This window comes from Alligator sinensis, unplaced genomic scaffold (assembly GCF_000455745.1).
Source record: "Alligator sinensis unplaced genomic scaffold, ASM45574v1 scaffold147_1, whole genome shotgun sequence".
NCBI lineage: Eukaryota > Metazoa > Chordata > Crocodylia > Alligatoridae > Alligator > Alligator sinensis.
This window is the reverse complement of record NW_005841847.1, coordinates 4,668,303-4,687,880: the sequence shown is the minus strand read 5'-3', so window position 1 is coordinate 4,687,880 and position 19,578 is coordinate 4,668,303. Positions and strand designations below refer to the sequence as shown.

The 19,578-nt window shown below is 41.2% G+C and overlaps 1 protein-coding gene across 2 annotated transcripts in view; it reads right to left on the bottom strand.

Moving 5' to 3' along the window:
* ARID2 (AT-rich interaction domain 2) overlaps positions 1-19,578 on the bottom strand; it is a 174,009-nt gene that overhangs the window by 51,548 nt on the left and 102,883 nt on the right. For both annotated transcript variants that reach the window (XM_025208535.1, XM_006015932.3), the window contains 5 exons: positions 9,256-9,322; positions 8,922-9,172; positions 7,321-7,417; positions 7,027-7,236; positions 6,551-6,718 (listed from right to left, as the gene is read on the bottom strand). In XM_025208535.1, the coding sequence (XP_025064320.1) occupies positions 6,551-6,718; positions 7,027-7,236; positions 7,321-7,417; positions 8,922-9,172; positions 9,256-9,322 (793 nt within the window). The remainder of the gene's footprint in view (positions 1-6,550; positions 6,719-7,026; positions 7,237-7,320; positions 7,418-8,921; positions 9,173-9,255; positions 9,323-19,578) is intronic.

The window sequence follows — 19,578 nt, the reverse complement described above, 5'->3', positions numbered from 1 at the left end:
GGAATGCCTGTATATGCAGCATGTCTGCAGTGCCACATACTGCATGTGTATGCTCATATGAATGCGCCCAGTTGCCATGTCCAGATGAGCATAGCTGTGCAGTATGTAGTGGCAAGGAAGCAGCACGGAGGGTTTTTTTGACCCCTGGAAATCCGGGGTCAAAAAACCCGTTGGGAAAAAAAAAGCGGAGCAGTGTACACATGGGCAATGCGTGCCGTTCAAAAGCAGAGCCAGGCAGCCCACAGCTATGCTGTAGGACTGTGCGAAGCTTCTGTCGCCGATTCAATTCAGAGGAGATTCGGTCTGATTCGGTGGCCAAATCTCTGAATCCGAATCGAAATATGAGACCCATTAATTTCTCTGAATTGAATTGGAAGCCTCCGATTTGATTCGGAGAGATTCGACGATTCGGCCATAGACACAGCTTTATATGTTTTTTCTACATATCTCGAGGTACCAGGTGGCTCGTGAACGCTGAGATCGTGGAGCAGATGGAGAGTTCCACGGGAGCATGGAGGGTTCCCCAGTGCATGCTGCCGCAGACCCAGAAGTGGACCAGAAGCACTTCCAGGCCACTTCCAGGTCCGCTGCAGAGCGCGCGGGGGCCCCCTCCCACACTGGCTCGGTGCCTGGTGCCTCCTGGGTTTGGGGGGGAGGGGGGAGGCACTCAGGGTGGCCCTGCAGCTAACCGCCGAGCTGGGGGTGTGGGGGGGGGGTATCTCCCACACAGTTAGCAGCAGATCCAGAAGTGGACCAGAAGTACTTCTAGTCCACTTCAGGGTCTGCCGCAGAGCGCACTGGAGAACCCTCCACGCTCCCATGGAACTTTCCATCCGCTCCACCATCTCATCATTCACAAGCCGCCTGGAACCTTGAGGTATGTAGAAAAAAAACCATATAAAGCTGTGTCTATGGCCGAATGACTGATTCTCCGAATCAGAATCGAATCAGGACAGTGATCCAAATCAGTGAATCGAATCGCTGTCCCTGAATCATGCTGAATCCGAATCTAATACCGCCTGCTTCCCACACCCCTACTATGCTGTGTCTGCCAGCCACGCTCCGCATGGCAGAATCGTTGCTGCTGCAGACCTGGGAGGCCCCCAGGTCAGGCTGCTGGCCCCAGCTTCCCATAGCACCCCCAGAGTAACTTGCCACAGGCGTTCCCCAGGGACAAGTTGAGGTGGCAAAAGGTGCGCCACTACTAGTCATCCTCAGGGAACCAAAAGTCCATGGCATGTACAGATGCAGCCAGTGTGCCTATCCTAATAAGTCAAATTCATCCCCAGTCCTATATCCCCCCTTCATTGCGTTATCCAAGCACCTTCCAGTAATAGATGCATGACTAGCATCTTTAACATGAGATTCTTTCTCCATTCCTTTCCCCAGCAGAAAAAAATATTTGGAAATTGTTTTTCCTTTACTGTTGTTATTTATGTCCAAGTGTTTGGTTATATTTATTTTATTAGTGAAGGTAAGGCTGAAGAAGTGCATGTACTTAGGTCTCTGCACTGAGATAAATTACTCAGGTTTAGGGTAGAGAAGAGTAGGTTTCACCCTAACTGCTGAGTGTACATTTACAAATTGGCAGAATACTATTTTTAAAGTTAGAACATAAGGAGATAGAACTTCCATCTAACTTTAAATAAAGTAGATAAACAGTGAATAAGGTCCAGGCTTATTCCCTTCCTGGGGATTATTTTTATTGTTAAGTTTAGAAAAAGTCACTTACCTTACAGTGTCTGTGAGATCTTAGAAATACAATCTCTGTATGCATTCCACTCCAGATAAGTGGAATGTGTTTGAGATAGGAATCTTTTGCCCAGCAGTGTCTGCTGGGGTCATGCCTGAACCACAAGTGCCCTTGAAGAACTCCCACCTTACAGAGTATAGAGTCATTAGAGCTAACCATTTCTCAGTTTCTTCATCATTACAGAATCCTGGTGCCAACATATCCAGGACTTAGCAGACTAGATATGGATAACTTATTGCAATAATTGTGGCTCTTTGAGATATAATTGATCATTTTTTGTTTGACTACATTTCACTCCTCGTTGACTAGCAAGCAGCATCTAAACATTAGGAGACAAATACCTTCAACTTCCCATATATAAGACTGTGAGATAATGCTGCAAAAATGGACATCAGACCTAGAATTCTCTAGAACAAAATACTGCTTTGTAGAAATTTGATCTGAGGGCATCTACTCTATATATTTAGTGGTCAGGAGAATACCACTAATTCTGCCTGTATTTTATTCAAATGAGCTCTAACTTGACTGGGTGGCAGTGGGAGAGGTCTCAAGAGAAGAGCAGAAGAGGATCACTTTCTGCTGACAGGCCGAGCAATTTTAAATTTAGGTCCTGCTCCCTTAGCAGGACAACAGGACCACACCCATCTAGACTGTTGTTTTTCAGCTGTCACAACTGGCAAATCTAGGAGCTGTATGTGTACAGCAAATAAGGGGGGGGGGGGTTACCTCATCTTCTCTGACATCCCCAGGAATAGAGAATACCCATTAACTCTCAGGACTGGAGCCTGTACAGGCTCATTAAAGAATTCCAGAGCATCTATCATCATACAAAGGAAATACTGAAAATGTTATGGTTACATGGACGACAGTTACAGTGGGTCAGCAGTCATGAAAAATACAAATACAATCTTGAGTTGCGTTAACAGAACAACTGTATGCAAGACCTAGGAGCACTCCACTTGGGACTGGTTAGGCCTCTCCTGGACTTGTGTCATTCAGTGTGGGACTGCATTTCAAGAAGAACGTAGAGAAACTGAAGACTGTCTAGAGGCTAGCAACAAAAGATGATAAAGGGGTAAGAATGTAAAGCACATAAGGAAAGATTGAAGGAACCAAGTCATTAATTTGGGAAGAAAGGAGAAGTGAAGATATTATAGTAGTTTTCAAATAGATGAAAGGGTGTTATTAAAAAGGGAAAAAAATTCTTCTCTTTTGCTACAGAGGACAGGACATGAGAAAATGGGTTTAGAACAGTGGTGCTCAACCCTCTCTCACAAGAGGCTAAACTTTAACATCAGAAGAGTATATCTAGGGTTGCACAGGAGAGTACTCTTAGAATTCTGCATGTGCAGTGAGTGCTCTGAGGTAACCACCAGTCAGTGGGGACTTTACCCAGACCCTGCACTGACACACCATGTATGCGGACCTCTGGCAGGAACCACACTGATGTGCCAGCAAGCTCCAGCTGGTGACTGGCCATTCGCATGGGCTTTATGGGTCGCATTCATCCCACAGGCCATAGGTTGAAAAACTCCCGTTTAGACTAAAGACAGCAGACTTAAATAAAAGCACTCACAAAAAGCTCCCTAACTGTAAAAATAGCAGGAAAATGAAACAAACTGTCTGAGGAAATTGTGGAATCTCTTTCACGGGAAGGTTTCAAGAAGCTGGATAGAGATCTGTCTGGGATATTTCAAGAACTGTGAATCGTGCCTTGGTAAGGGCTGCACTGCATGATCTCCAAGTCGCTTCCAACTTAATAATTTTACCAATCCACAGTTCCATGTGGCTTCTGACACATTACATTTAAGACACGACTAATAGGTTAACTGTGCATTAAATAGTAACCTGGTCACATGTTCAAGTCAATTTAAGGCATGATAATACAGTAAATGAGCCACAAAAGTGATTCCATGTATAACACGTAGCACATTTGTAGCTTGTTTGTAGAACACCTTAAATCAAATATGTGGTTGGTTGGGGCTAGCCCATGACAGATCCTGACACTCATCCAGCATGGGGCAGCCCTAGGGTCCAGGGACATAACTGCTCCCACTGCATGGCAGAAGATGCAACTGTTAGGACTGTGGCTTAGATCCCATCGTGCCTTAAATGGAACCTCTGTCAGAGGCCTTAGGCAAAGAAAGAGAGAACAGTCAAGCTCTATTTGTTGATACCCTTTACTAGTTGTTCATTGTTGTTGCTGTTGAGGCCCTGGGGGCTAGCTATATTTTTACAATCTAAAGGATCCAAATGGACATGGGGCCTTAGTTCTAGAATGAGCCACAGACAAGAGCTTTCCATTGCTGACCAAAAGATTCTGACAGTGAACCACATACTCGAAGAGTGGAATATATATGGATTATCACTCAAGGAAGAACGACTGCTTCAAGAGGACTTTAAAAGGTTAGTAGTGTGTTCCTATATGGAAGATGTTAGATCTTTAAACTTTTTGTATTCAGAAAACTCAAAAGCGGCTTATCGTTAAGTCTCAAGTATCTGAAGCTAGACAACATTTTTTTCAGCCTTTCATTTAGCTTAAAAAGCTTGCCCAATTTTTGTATACAAAATCTGAAAAAGCAGCCCAAAGTCAGCAAATTTATACCAGAAGATAAACTTTTGAAAAAATTGCAAGTGACGGGAAGAGATACCTAAACGTAATTTTAAATGTACTATGAGGACTGCCTTAAGACAGGCTTGTAAGAAATACATACACCTATGCACGTATTACTGAGTTTTTAGTTTGCAGAGGAAAATCATTGCCCTGTAGACTGCAAGTCTGACTGGCAATGGGATTATTCCAGCATCCTACATTGCTTTGGATATTAGCTCCTTCAACACAAACTTCTAAGTAACCTATTCAATATCATACAAGCATTTCAATACAGTCTTCATAGTTGGACCTAAGTGGGTTTTACACCATCACAACTTACTCTGGGAACTTATTAACTAAGCTGCACTTATAAAAATTCCCCTACAGTGGAAGTACAGCACACCTGCATCAGTCTAACTACATTAATGCTGTAGCATCAATGCAATATTCTTTAAAGAAAACTTGGCCTTAGAAATTCAATCAGCTAGCAAAAAGTCAAGATGTCATGGATGGTGATTTTTTGGCTTATAAAAACCACTGTGAACTAACATTTTTATAAAGGTAGCTTTGAAAGGAAGAGGAACCTGATTAACTGAAAAAAAGTTCTAAGTACAGAGGTGATTAGCCATGTTAGTCTGAAGTCAGGCATAATGCAAGGCAGGGTAGTACCTTACAGACTAGCTGGGTCAGAGAGACATGAGCTTTAGAAGACATAAGATGCTATTAAAGGTCACTATTAATGCTTTGAATGGACAATCCATTCATAGTATCTGATGAAGTATATCATCATTGCCTATAAAAAGCTCATGCCTCTCTGACCCAGCTAGTCTGTAAGGTACCACCCTGCTTTGTTTTATTTTGCATTCTTTAAAATGCTACTCTTCCTTCTGCCTGAGGTTCTGAGTAGTAAATGTAGCAAATAAGTGTCCCTTTAATGCAACAGGGAAAATGAAAAGATACTGAAGGAGAAAAATTATTTTTTTCTGTGTCTAAACAAGCAAGTACTAAAGTCTTTTGAGCTGACTATGACTTACATGGGATTTAGTTATTTAGTACAGTTCACATTCACACTCTGAAATAAATTTCTGAAAACCAAAGAAAAGTTGTAAAGGTCTTTAAAGTGTATGCTACTTAAAAATTTCATGGGAAAAAGAAAAATACATGTTAGTTGCTCGCTGGGAAGGGCTGACCTTTAAAAAGAAATTGTGCATGTTTTCAAAAAACCACAACAAGTTGTATTCTAATTGTATGAATCACCCTCAATATTACTATACTGATATCAAACATATCCTTGTGAAAAGCACTGGAACAGGCATTTTCCTATTATATTAAATGTCAATTTCTGACAGGAACTTTTACAACAGCAGGATATAGTTCTGTACATCAATTTAAAAGCAAAAATCCTTTTCAAATACTATGCGTGTCAAAGATAAACATCTAAGAGAAAAAAAATCTGGCCCTACTGAAGTCTAAGGGAGTTTTACCACTCACTTAAATGCAAGCAGAATTTCACTCCTAAAATAAAATTACAAAAAACAGTAATCATCATCAGCATACAACATTTTGAAATTGACCTCAAGAATGAATTTTTTTTTTCTTCAAGCTTTAAGGGCAGAAGTTGGTTCACATGACAAATTAAACATCTGCAGCCTTCAGGAGAACCTTTTTTCAGCTTTTCATCTCTAATAATTCCTTTAGCTCCTTCCTCCAGTTTTACAGCCTCAACCAGTAATTGAGAATGCTTTTTTAACACTGCCACCTACCAGCACTTCACAAAGAATTCAATGCAAAATGTACTTAATAACATCTATAAAGTATAGAAATGATCCATAAGAGATATTTTGCTGACAAGCATAGGTTAATTTTAAATAAAAAATTAAGGTCATTTTCATTTAATAATTTTTGAAGATTAACGGCTCTGAAAAAATGTTAAGACTCCATGTTGCTTCACAATGCTCTCGTGTAATGACAAGCACTACTCATTTACAAAAAACCCCAAAGACTAACTTAATATTCACTTTGTCAGCAATACTTCAAAATGTGTACATCTAAGTTGGTGTATTTAAGCACAAATAAATCACTAAAGTATATACAGTACTATAGTCATGTATGTTCACACACACCCTACCTGCCCGATTGACAATCATACATCCTATAGAGGAAGTTCTACTGAAATAGAAAGGGTCACCTGCAACAGTACTAACCTGACACAGCTGTGCCATGGGCCTGGGAGGAAGCATGCTCCACTACCTGGGTCCTGATTTCAGGCACTACTTGGTGGTTGGAGCTTTGATGTTCAACAAGTTTTACAGCAGCAAGTGCATCAGGTCCAAACATCTGGATGTCCATAGAAATCAGACACACTAACGTATCTAAAACATTAAATACAAAACCAACAATGCTATGAAAACAAACAGTGAGCTGATTTGTGTTAAGCTGACACCCCCTTCATACAACTACATTGTGTTTTTCTTGGTACAAGGAGACAAAAATTCTGCTGTGCATTGGTTTCTATTTTCAATCCTTCTTGAAGAACAGATTTAAATATGTAAAAAGTACTTGTAGCAATATACACATTACAATCACACACATTAATTTTTCAAAGCCCTGAACATGACATTTTGTTAGTTTTTCCTTTATAAACAACAAATCTGATATTTTTTTCTTTCTTTTCCCTCACCTATGCTCTTTTCTACTTTAGCAATCTTTGTGCAGGCCACTTCTCCCATTTCTGTGAGCATATACAGGACCTCAAGTGCTGAGATTACAAGCAGAACATCTGGTAAAGTGAGATGACATATTATTTCTTTGTAGGATTCTTGATCCACATATTCACAAATTAAAACACCATTATCTTCAGCTTTACAAAGATTCCCCAAGATTTCCATGCCTGTAAAACATATAAAATAGTTTTAATTGGTCAAAATCATTATCTCACTATTTTCAAAAACAGACAGACAGTTTGAGTCCTTACCTCTCATTTTTAAAAACCTATCTCTTGACATTAGGCATTTTGTAACAGTGTGAAACATTAGATGAGTAGTTTTGAAATCAACTGGATCCAACAGAAGCTGGTAAGACAAAGAAACCCAACATTATTTACATTGCATTCTACACTGTATTCATGGTCATAATCGTTCAAATTATTAAACGTGTAAATCAAATGCAATTCTCAAAAATCTTTAATGTGTAATTGTTGGAACTAGATCTCACTTCTATGAATAAGAAAGGCTGTGTTTTCAGTGTCATTTTTTTTTAACTGCAATTCCTTTTTTCTATTTTAAGGTAATGGAAGATAGCATATTACACTCTTGACACACAAATCTCCCTTTTTCATTCTAGTATTTAGAGAACGGAGAAAAATTTAATTCCTGGGCCATCATCTACATACACATGAACATCTTATAGAGTTCTGTAAAACAGCAGCACTTGACAAAGGGCATATGGTAGAATTTTACCTACCCTCTTTATACAGCACCTAGCATCATGGGCCCACAGTCCATAACTAGAGATCCTAAATGCTACAAATAACACAATAACTCTTCCCAAAAATCTCATACTCCATGGCTGAGCAGATATTCATGAAAACACAAGCTAGTCAAACTTTTATCCATAGATGACCACTGCATTGTTTTCTTTCTTGTTATTTCTCATTGCACAATTTAAAGATGTATGAAATATCCTAACATATTTTATCTGTGGTGTATAATGCTACAATACAAATTTAGCTGGCATGTTATTATTTCCTCTTATATTTAAATTCTCAGAAAAAAATTCCCTCTCTGAAAATACATATGATATATCCAGGTCTATGTGAACTCACTAAATTCCTCTTGGTCTCATGGGTCATCTATACATGTGCTCTGGGGGAGGGGTGGTGCTTTAAATTAGAGTGGCTCCAAGAGCCGCTTTAATTAAAGCACCGGAAGCTTCTCGTACATCAGCATCCCTGTGCTGCAAAATGGTATCGGGGGCGCTTTATCTAAAGCTCGTTCCATGAGCTATAGATTAAGCACTCCCGCTGCCATTTGGAAGTGCAGGGATGCTGATATATTGGATGCAGAAGCTGTCCGGAGCGTGGTAATTACCACACTCCAACAGACTCGATTAATCATGTCTGCTCCGACGCACTGTAATTAAAGTGCATCGGAGCAGACTCTGCACGTGTGTATAGGAACCCATAATGACCATTACCACAAACAGTATTTTAGTGTCTACTATCAATTACAAAAATTATTGTACTATTTTTTAAAATAATGAATTATAATATAACTTGCATGAATATTTTTAATATCTAACTTCACTCAATTACATTTTCCTTCTATACTATGGGAATTCAATTCACATTCCTTCACTTGGATGTTTTTCAGACAAACTGGAGAGTCTGCTCTGTATCTTAAGGCTAGTTACTGCATTCCATTTAAGTCTTCTGCTTTGAAATTGCAAAAGCATTATTCACCATTATTTTTTTTTTAATTGCAAGAAAAAAAATGTTAAGAAAATCCAGCTGATTAATTATTGAAGTAGTAATTTTTCCAAGTGATATTTTAATTTTTACAAAATGAAGCTCCTTACCTCTGCTGCAATATTTCCTAGTGTGTCAAGTCCCAACTGTCTCAGAGATATAAAATGACTATGAGCAGAGAGCAGCAGAAACCGAAGACAGGTGCGATTAGCTGCCAAAAGTTTAACATTTCCCTCCTCAAAGGAAAGATTTCTCAAAATCACTGCAATCTGAAGTACCCGCTGCCCTTCTATATCATTAATGCCCAACTTGCGAGGTGGGTGAAATAAGGATTCCCATATCCATTCTTCTGATGGAATATCTACAAAAGAAAAGCATTAACTTGAGACATTCTTTTCTGTATTTACTAAAACTCATCTAATCAGTTTATTCAAGACATCTCACCTTGAGATTTGTTTCTGTCGGAAATGAGGTCACGTACTTCATTATCCTCAACAATATCCTTCCAAAACTGAAAACAGAATAAAAAATTATACTGTATTTCTAAAGGGTGATGCTTTAACAATATTTGTTTTACATCCATTACTTTAAAATGCTTTAAAATGGATAAGAATATCCCTTAAAAAGAATCTCTCTCTTTCATTCACGCTTGCTATGAGTACATCTTAAAGACTAACTATTGGTATAGTCTTTACTCATAAAAAGTAAAAGCTAAGTTGTTTGATGTACTATAGCTGCTTTAATGAACACTTCTTTCTGTCCTCCCAGTGCAGCAAAGGCTCACCATCCACACCAACAAGATCTGTAAACTATTCTTTTTTTGAACTAGTTTCACATATAGAGAAAGGTGGAGTTAATAATACATATGAAATTTGTCTCTAGATTATTATAAATGAAGGGATACCAAAGGTAAGTATAGTTCATTCTCTTATACTTTACAAATTTAATCGTAACAGCAGAGAAACTGGGACTTCATGCCAGTGTGGAAAAAAAGCTAATATTGAAGTAATGCAAAACATTACAAAACATATCGAAACATATGGGAATTACACGATAAAGCAATTCAACGTACTTTAAAAATTTAAGATCTGATCTACAAACTATTGCCGTGTGGCTGCTCTCACTGGTCAGGATTAAACACAACATCAAGGCTTTGCACAATCTGGCTCAGAAATGGATGAAAATATACAGGGTTCACTTTACACACTCTTGAAATACAGCCACAGAATAAAATGATGGAAACAGTTTTTGCACGAGAAATGAAGATTATTACTGCCAGCTAAATGATAAGAGCAGTTTTTGGAACACAAAATGTAATTAACTAAACCAGATACCATGGTACTGAAGTTGAAACCCCTACTCTCGAGAACATTATTGCATGTTACGTTTATCTAAATTATAACGTCCTTGAAGAAGGAACTGTATCTTTACTTGGCAATACAATGCCTCCAAACATCCATGCTGGAGACTTCAACAAAGTAAGGGTTATTACCTTTTACTTGAATATCTTTGAACTGTTAAAAATCAAACACAGGTCTGTCTGTCTCTACTGCTTTGGAACAAACAGGAACAGAAGTGTGAACATGAAGATAAATCTTCTGGAGAACAGGTTTTGTGCTGCATATATTCACTTTGAGCTAGCTGGTTCCCTTTTAAGAAGAGATTGAGACATTCAAGGAAGAGATTTTTGTGATCAGTTTTAAAGATGTGTGGAAAGAAAAAAGACTGTCCTGAATTTCATTTTTCAATACAATCTTGCCCTTATGGCAATTCACTTTTGGACAGTGATGAAGGTAAATTTGCAAATTTCATTGCTGACAAAAAAAAAGAAAATCTTAGAACCATGTCACAGACTTTGTCCTTTAATCATGCTCATGTTTAAAAAGATAAACACTGAAGAGATGTCCTAAAATGGCAAACCTTCTACCTCAACTCAAGTCTCTTTGAAAAGGTTGAAACTGTAGTGACAAGTTGCAGTTGCTATTAATTATATGTAAGAATGTAAGAACTGCCATTTACAGGCAACCCCCGCTTAACGCTATTTCGCTATAAACCCTCATTTTACACTGATACCCAATTCCACTTAGCGCTCAGCGAGTTTTGTTATAACACTCACAGGCATCGTACAGCTGGCATTGAAACTGACACTAATTCTGACAGCCCTGTTTCTGGTGATTTGGGTGACTTTAGGAAGTGATTTTGGTGGCTTTAGAAAAGTGAAAGGTGGTTTTGCTTAACGTTTAGTTTCACTTAATGCTCAGTTTTTTAGGAACCAATTATGAGCACTAAGCAGGGGTCTGTCTGGGTCAGACTGTAGGTCCAACTTGCACAGTATCCCATGTTACAGTGGCAGACAGTAGATGCTGAAAAGGAGATTGAACAGGGTATGACTAGGGTTTTTCCCATAGTTTCTCTCCCACTTGCAGCCTTCAGTACTTATTAGTCTAGGAAGTTCTGATTCAGAGGCTGTACTGCTAACTCCCATGCTCAATAGCTACTGATACACCTTTCCTCCAAGAATTTGTCCAATGTGTTTTTGAAAAAGCCTTCTGAGGTGTCAGCTTGCACAACATATTGTGGCAATGAGTTCTAACCTTTAATTTCAAGCTGTGTGAAAAAGAAATCCCCATTTATTTTCTCTTCACCATTTAGTATTTTGTAAGTCCTTATGTCTCCTCAAGTGTCTCTCTTCTAAACCGAATAGGCCTAGTCTCTTTAGTCTCTCCTCATATGGAATCCCCTCCATACAACTATTCATCCTTGTTGCTCTTTTCTGTATCTTCTCTAGTTCTCCTACCATATTTATTCAAATAAAAGATGAGGTTTTCCCTCACAATTGGCAAGGGGGAAAAAAATGTCCTCACCTTATAATCGCATACAAGGAAATCTCCTTAAATACATTGTCTATCATGAAACTGCTGCCAAAAGCAGGATGTGCTCAGCAATGGAAACCAACTGTGAAGTTGATTAAATGCAGTCAACACTGAGCATGACTATAAAATGCATGACACACATTGGGCAAATATGCTGATGTGAACCTTTTGTGCGTGTGGCCCTTAAAAAAAACAATCCAAACCAGGCGGATGTTCCCTCTGCAGGGAATTGGCACCAGGACTGAAGGTGCTGCAATACCAGGTTAGCACCAAGAGGGCCAGAACCAGACCTGACATCCTCCCCTTGGTGCCAAAAATTTAATTTATTAGAAAATGTCAAAATTCAAAATGACCAAGTTCAAAGCACAAGTAAATACAGAAAAACCCGAGCAGGGGGCTACATTAGAGGATGGGGGTAGGGATGGGAATACAACTTAAGTTACATATGAAACATGCAGCCAACTAATCTCAGGGGTGGAGAAGGGGGAGGGAGCAGGGGAATGGGGAGGGAGGGGGCATGACTTACAAAACAGAGAATATAGAGGAGACCCTGCACAACAATACCACATTGTAATAGGGAGAAGGTTCAGAAAAGACATACAGTTACAAATAACAAGCAGGATACAACTGCAGGGGTGGGGAAGAGTCCAGAATTAAAAGTCCTTGGAGGAAATTCAGTGCAGCAGGGGAGTGGGTCCGGGGGGGTGGGGGGGGTTAGGTGGTTCCCTCTGTGTACCTTCTAGCCAGCAGTCTGGTGGGGTCCACATACTGGTGCTATCCACGTGTTTTACACAGAGGTCCTTCGACCACTGAGGCTTTGCATCAGCTTGGCGTACTGGCAGGATACACAGCAGGTGCGCAGGACACTCTCAAAGCTGGGGTCACATGCTTCCCAACTATCAGCGCCTCAACTGTCATGTTGTGTCCCCAGCAGCTGGTATTCCTCTTGTTTTTATGCCTCAAACAAAGCTTGCTACTGGATCTCGAACAGGATGGTGACATCTACCATTACAACGCTCTTGCTGTCCTTATTAGTCACAACAATGTCCAGGCACAGCTGGCTCTTACAGCCAGGGATGGTGTAGTTGACAGACATGGTCCCTACTGAGGCTTTGCCCAGTTGGTCCTAGACGGTATTGCGGCGAAGCTGTCACGCTTTGGAGTGGAGCTTGCATATAGTATATGGGGGAGAGTCTCTGCCTCACAGCCATAGCATCAGCACCTCCTGTTGTAGTACCCATACTGGACAGCACCATTGAGTGGTGGGCAGTTGAGGTGGCTATGGTGGATGAAGTGCCAGTCAACAAACTGCATGAAGCTCCTGCTGGGTATGAAATGGTTGCTTGCGTCACGTTTGAGGTGAACTTGAAGACATTGCTCTTGTCAGGTTTCACCCTCTGGTTGCTAGCATAGTTTGCTCAGATGACATCCTTCAGGAACCTCTCTAGGAGGGTCATGGCGATGCAGCTGGTGTTAGGGGCTGGGAGCAGTGAGATTTCCAGCTCCCGGTGTTCGTTGATCCAAGTCCAGTTGCAGCTGAAGTGCTTTTCGAGATGGTACATGGTGTTGAGGGCTCAACTCCACAGCGAGACAAAGTCCCCACTGTCTTGGTTGAACTCTCCTTCCAGTAAGCTGCTCAGGAAGGTGGCCAGGTTGCATTGGGTGGGCTGCCTTGTGATCCTCTTGTGGACAGTCTCCACCAGGGTGCTGGCGGCAATGCTGTTCATCGTCTTGTCTGGGCAGGTCAGGAGGTGCAAGACATGAATGATCAACCATGACGTTGCAGAGATCGCCCATGTGGGGCAAATTAGTGCCACCCTGCTGGTATGGGATATACAGGATCTTGTTGTTGGCCCACAGCTGTAGGTACAGCCACTTCTCTTCGGTAGCTGCTGTATCTCGGTGTCCGCCTTCTTGACGGGGATTTTGGGAACCGCCGAGCTCCTCAGGACAAACGCGATGCAGGAGATGAAGAAAGTGTTTACCACATTTATCTTCTGTCAGGGGGCCAGGAGTGATGAGTCCAGCTTGCGGGCATCCTGCATGATCCTACAAATGGTCTCCTCCAGTGTCTGCTTCACTCAGTCTCCAGTGGGAGTCTCCAGGTTGACTCAGCTCTCTCTGCGTCTCAGGGACCTCATCTGCTTTCCTTGGATGGTGATGATGGAGTCCAGGATGGTGCTTTACTTCCTACAGTCAAAGTGCAGGGAGGTGCAGTTGGTGGTGCTGAAATGGAGTCCCAGCCACTCATACCACCTTGGAGCTGACATTCAACATACTCTGCAGTGGCTTGGTATCACCAGCGAGGAGGACCAAGTCGTCCACGTAGACCAGGATGCTCAGCTTACGCCCACAGAAATCAAGAATGCTGGGGCCTCCCACCACTGCTCAGTTTGACCCTAGCCAAAAAGGTACTAAGATGCTGATGGGAACTTACCACAAGGATTGTTTAGTGCAGCAAATCTGAATAAGACATATGATACTGCCCATTAAGCACAATCCCCCTCACCACCAATTCTTTTCCAAGTCATGGTGAGCCACTAGGCTGCATACACTTTGACCTCCTTGTCACTCCCACAGCTGAACTGTTTCTTTCTTTCCCATTTCCAATAATTCCTGGTTCTCCATCAGCCTTAAATGTCATGCAAACATCATGAAATGGGGCCCCAAATAGTTTACCCAGAATTCCTCTGTCAGCGCCTCTCTCAGCCTGGCACACATGATTAGTGTGACCTCACCCTCCATGAGGTGAAGCTGGGCTAGGTCTCATGTCAAGAACACTTAGTTTCAGCTGTTAGTCAGGGGCTAATTAGCACATGGATCCTTCGCAGGAGGTAACTGGAGTACACACATACTGAGCAGCGCTGAGCTGCGAGGTCACCATGGCTTGAAATGCTGTTGGGCTAATCCCCCAGAGTCAATGAACTGTGGGGTAAATAGCAAGCCTTTGGCTTTGGACTAATATCATGCATAGTTTGTATTTTCTCTAAACTCTCTCACTCGGGAGTGCATGTGTGTAGGTTTACGGTGTGTAGGTGTACAGTATGCATTTACTGTAACAGGGATGATCACAGTGTAAATGTAGATGTGTGTTTTGGACTGTCAAGTGAACTATGTTGGTCATGAGACAGTATGTGTGTGTGCATATGTGCACTTTTCTTTTTTTTGCAAAAAAATGTTTGTACTCTCTCTAAGTAGGTGCCAGTGCTGCTCAAAAGTGTGTTTATGGAATACCTGTGCTAAAACTTGTGGCAGTTTAAAAAGAAGTCATATGCATCAAATTCTGGGATGCATTAAATGTATGAGTACTATATGCAAATTACTACAGCTATATTTATTTCAAGGTCAGTTTTTTAAAATTTGTTCCTCACTTCCATGTGCTCAGGGAGAGCAGAGTCTGACAGTAAGAAAAGGGGCTGCCAGGGGAAAAAGTTGGGGAGAAGCAGCAAACAAAAGGGCTACCTGCCCCCCAGATTTAAATTTTCCCTGCTGTAGCAGTAGGAAGAGGACAAATTCAAGGCAAGCCTCCAATCATTAGATTCTATACCTAAAAATTATAACAAGTGTATACATTTTCAATATACAGAATCCAATTACTGAGAGGTTGGCTAATAATCAGGGGCATCTTTTATTTGAGTAAATATGGTATATCATTTTTGAGTTGTGGGAACCAAAACTGGGCGAAGTATTCAAGGTGTGGACGCACCATGGATTTATAAAATGGCATTACATTACTTTCTGTTTTGTTTACAATTCTCTTCTGGATAAATCCTAACATTTTGCTTGCCTTATTGATGGCTGTTGAGCACTAAGCTGATGTTTTTAGCAAACTGTCCACAATGACTCCAAAATCTCTTTCCTGTGTGGCAACAACTAATATAGAACCCATTATAACGCAGGTATAGTTTGGATTATTTTTGCCTATGGGCATTAGTTTACCCTTATCTATACTTAATTTCATCTGCCCATTTGGTCAATAGTGCCAGATCCCCATGTAGTTCCTCACAACCTGCCTTGGTCTTTACCAGTATGAATCTACAACTTAGATCAAAAACATTGTATTACAGTGCCAAGACACCTGCTATTCTGACTCTCCAATAATATACCATTGGCCTCTTTCAACATACAGGTAAAAATACTTTCAGATTTTAAAACTGTGTTTAATTAAGCCCATGCTATCTAGTAATCTGAAGTCAAAGAGAGTAGACTGTTGCACCTAAAAGACCTTAAATTTTTACAACCTCGACTTTCACATTACAAAAAAGCAAGATGAGTACTGACTTTCAGCTGAAAATGTGCTTCCAGTGCTTGATAGCTCAAAGTAACCTGAAACTGATTTGAAGTGGTGTGTTAGTGTCTCTGTTCAAATCAGTATTGCCAATGCTGTTTCTGTCATTAATGCTTAGAAATGGGAAGCCTACAAGACCCAAGATCTTGGGATGTGTCTAGCTAGTAATAAAGTTGGGGTTAAAATGGAAATAGCTATACATTCGCTACTCAGTTGTGTAAGCTTCTGTGTAGAAAAAGTTTTTACACATGGATCATTTGGTTTAATCTGTTTCATATAGATTTAAACTAATCCACAGTAAGATGCTTGTACAATCAACATACAAATAGTTGTGCGACTACTCTTTTATCAATTAAACTAAACTTATTTAAAATCACGTATTACAATTCGCAGTGTGTAGAAAAGACAATACTGTTGCCCAAAATTACAGTTTTTCTCATTCTATCCAGGAAGCGGAAATTCCTCCTACCAAATAAACCTTTTAGTTTATTGGGCAGGATATTCAGTTTTATAGGCACCAGCATGTGTATTTTGATTCACATGGTTAACATGGTTTTAATTAAGGTTTGTAAAGCTGTTCTAAAGATGAAAAGCACTACTGAGTCTAAGTAAATACGTGATTTACCTCGGTCCCCTTTTCTAATGAATCTATTCTTTATCAATTATGCTCTGAAGGCTAGGATTTGCATCCTTCTATACTACCTTTCTTCTGAGGAAGCCAATGAGCTTACAAATATTAGTTACGCTTCAAAAACACTTTTGTGAAGAAAAGAAATCTCTGTACAATTGTTGCACACAATGACTGTGCCAGAAATCTGAGTTTTGCGATCAGGATAATTTATGGGGCTTGTGACAGACTTTGGAAAATTAATATTAGAAGAATAATTGTTTTGGATCTATGCAAAATGTACTTTCAATTAAGACAACAGCCAAAATAAAGGGAAAATATAATGAACGATTAGGCAGAAACAGTTCCAAAAGGGTTTGACTCAGACCTATCAGGTTTAAGAAATGGAAAAGGTCATGGATGTACTCCTAATTCATAATTTCTAAATATATTATGTATTGTGATTGTGAACCCTGGTCTAGGCTAGACATGGCTAGAAACAGGACAGTCAAGGAAGTTGCAAGTCTCCTTTGCTGCCATTCAAAAGACACACTGACAGCAAAGCAGAGAAATCACAGAAATAACCACTTCTTACACTCTAGATGTTCAAGCAAACAAGCAAAGCATAGAGATTAGGGCTGCACGAAGCTTCGGTCCCTGATTTGATTCAGTGGAGATTCAGCCCGATTTGGTGGCTGTATCTCTGAATCGGAATCAAATCAGAGGACCCTTTAATCTCTCCGAATCGAACTGGAACCCTCCGAATCGATTTGGAGAGGTTCGGAAAGATATGGAGATTCGGGCATAGAGACAGCTTTAAATGTTTTTTCTGCATACCTCTAGGTAGCAGGAGTTTGTGAATGCTGCAATGCTGGGACGCATTGAGCATCCCACCGGAGTGCAGGGGGCTCCCCAGCACGCTTGGCAGCAGACCTGGAAGTAGACCAGAAGCACTTCTGGTCCACTTCCGAGTCCGCTGGGAAGCACATTGGGCCCCCTCCCCCCACCCCCCGCGCCTCCCCAGCTCAGCAACTGGTGCCTTCTAGGTTGGGGGGGTGCAGGGGGCCCTCCAGTACATTCCCTGGCAGACCCAGAAGCAGACCAGAAGTTACTTCTGGTCCATTTCAGGGTTCACCACCGAGCACGTGGAGGGCCTTCCCACACTCCTGTGGGATGCTCCATACACCCAGCATTGCAGCAATCATGAGCCGTACCTGCTACCTCAAGGTATGTAGAAAAAAACTTTTAAAGCTGTGTCTATGTCTGAATCGCTGATTCTCCAAATCAGCATCGTATCCTTCAGATTCGGATTCAGCTGAATTGAAATCAGGGAGTGATCTGAATCAACGAAAGGACGGCTCAGAGGGAGGCACACACGGTAGTTTTGGGATCGAGTTTCAAGCCATGTAATTTTGATGATGAACAAATATCACTACAGAGCACATTAGAAATATTTCAGGAAGTGAAGAGGAAGTTGGAAAACAAATAAGGAACAGCTGGACTAGCAATTAAAGAAGAATCTTAGAGGAAAAGTGTAGAGAAACTAAGACTGCTGGGGAAGAAGTCAAAGCATTACGCAGAGAAGTGAAGATACCACAAAGACTGGAAAAGCAAGCATTTGGAAAGAAGAGGCTCAAAAAGGAGGCATGAAAAAAAACGAACAAAAATGTTAGTTGCACAGAAATAGGAAGAGGCCAATTATACAGTAGAAAGATTGCTAGGGAAATGAAAAAAAATTCTAACAGGTGCTGAAAGTATGGAGGAAGCATTTAGACAAACAGCTAAATCCTGCAGTTCTAGAATGCTTGTGTCTAGATGATGAAGTACTGTATCTGTCCGAATCCAAGACAACTCTAAATGTAAGACAACACCCACCTAGTAGATTCTATACATTGAAGATTATAAATTTATTATAATTTTCCATATATAAAAGCTAATTAGTGGCATATCATATTAAATTTGTCCCACCCCTCGCTGCTGTAGGGGAAAAAGCAGTGGCAAGGGGTGAAGGGTCAGACCCCTGCCCATTGTCCTCCCATGCCTGTACCTGCCTGCCTGCCCTGCAGCTTATTCCCCCCCCCACCACACTCGCTTACCTTGTGCTGCAGCTACGCTCCTCCAGGGCAGTCAGCAGCAACCCTAGCCCAGCCCAGCTTGACCAGGGAGAAGTGGCAGCAGCTCCTGGATGGGCCAGGTTGGGGCTGGAGGGATCAGAGCCAGAGCAGAAGCATGGTATGGGGGAGGGGGGTAGGGAGCTATCTGGGGGCAGGGAGGCAGACAGGCACAGGGGACAAGGGTTAGGGGGGCAGCTGCAGGTACAGGTCCCTGCACTCCCACCAGCCATGTGCCTCCTCCCCCAGCAAACAAGCCAATCTAGTCTGAGGCAGGTAGCAGCTCAGCTCTGGCTTTGGCCCTGACCCCAGGGCCAAACCCAGAGCTAAGCTGCCACCTGCCCAAGGCCAGTATCCAAGATGAGGTGCACGTCTCATGCTGATTGAGGGAAAAATCCTCATCTTGGATTCAAATAAATATGGTACATGGACAAGGTAGCTTACAAGGCAGAATAGGTACCAGTACTGAAGATATAAAAAGGGCACTGAAAGTTAAAAAAATGGGAAAACTTCAAGAACAGACCATAACACAGCTGAGGTGTTGAAAAATGATGAGACAGGTGCCATTCAGAGCATTAGGAGCAAAAGAATAAGAAGGTATGAGAAAATGAAGAAGATACAAGAGGGCTGACTGAAGGCAAATGTTGTACTAATCTGAAAGGAAGGAGTTCCTGCTGCTTTGAATAACTATTAGAGTATAAAACTTATTGTTGGTCCTGAGAAGAATCAGTGTCGACAGATTAAGGCCAGTTTTAGAGAAACAATGTGGTTAAGACTAAACTGAATCTACATTTATCAGATAGGCACACTTTGGCAGTTAATAGGAAATACTGAGAATGGAGATTAAGAGACATTTGTTTTAAATTTACAAAGACATCAGATTTGGTT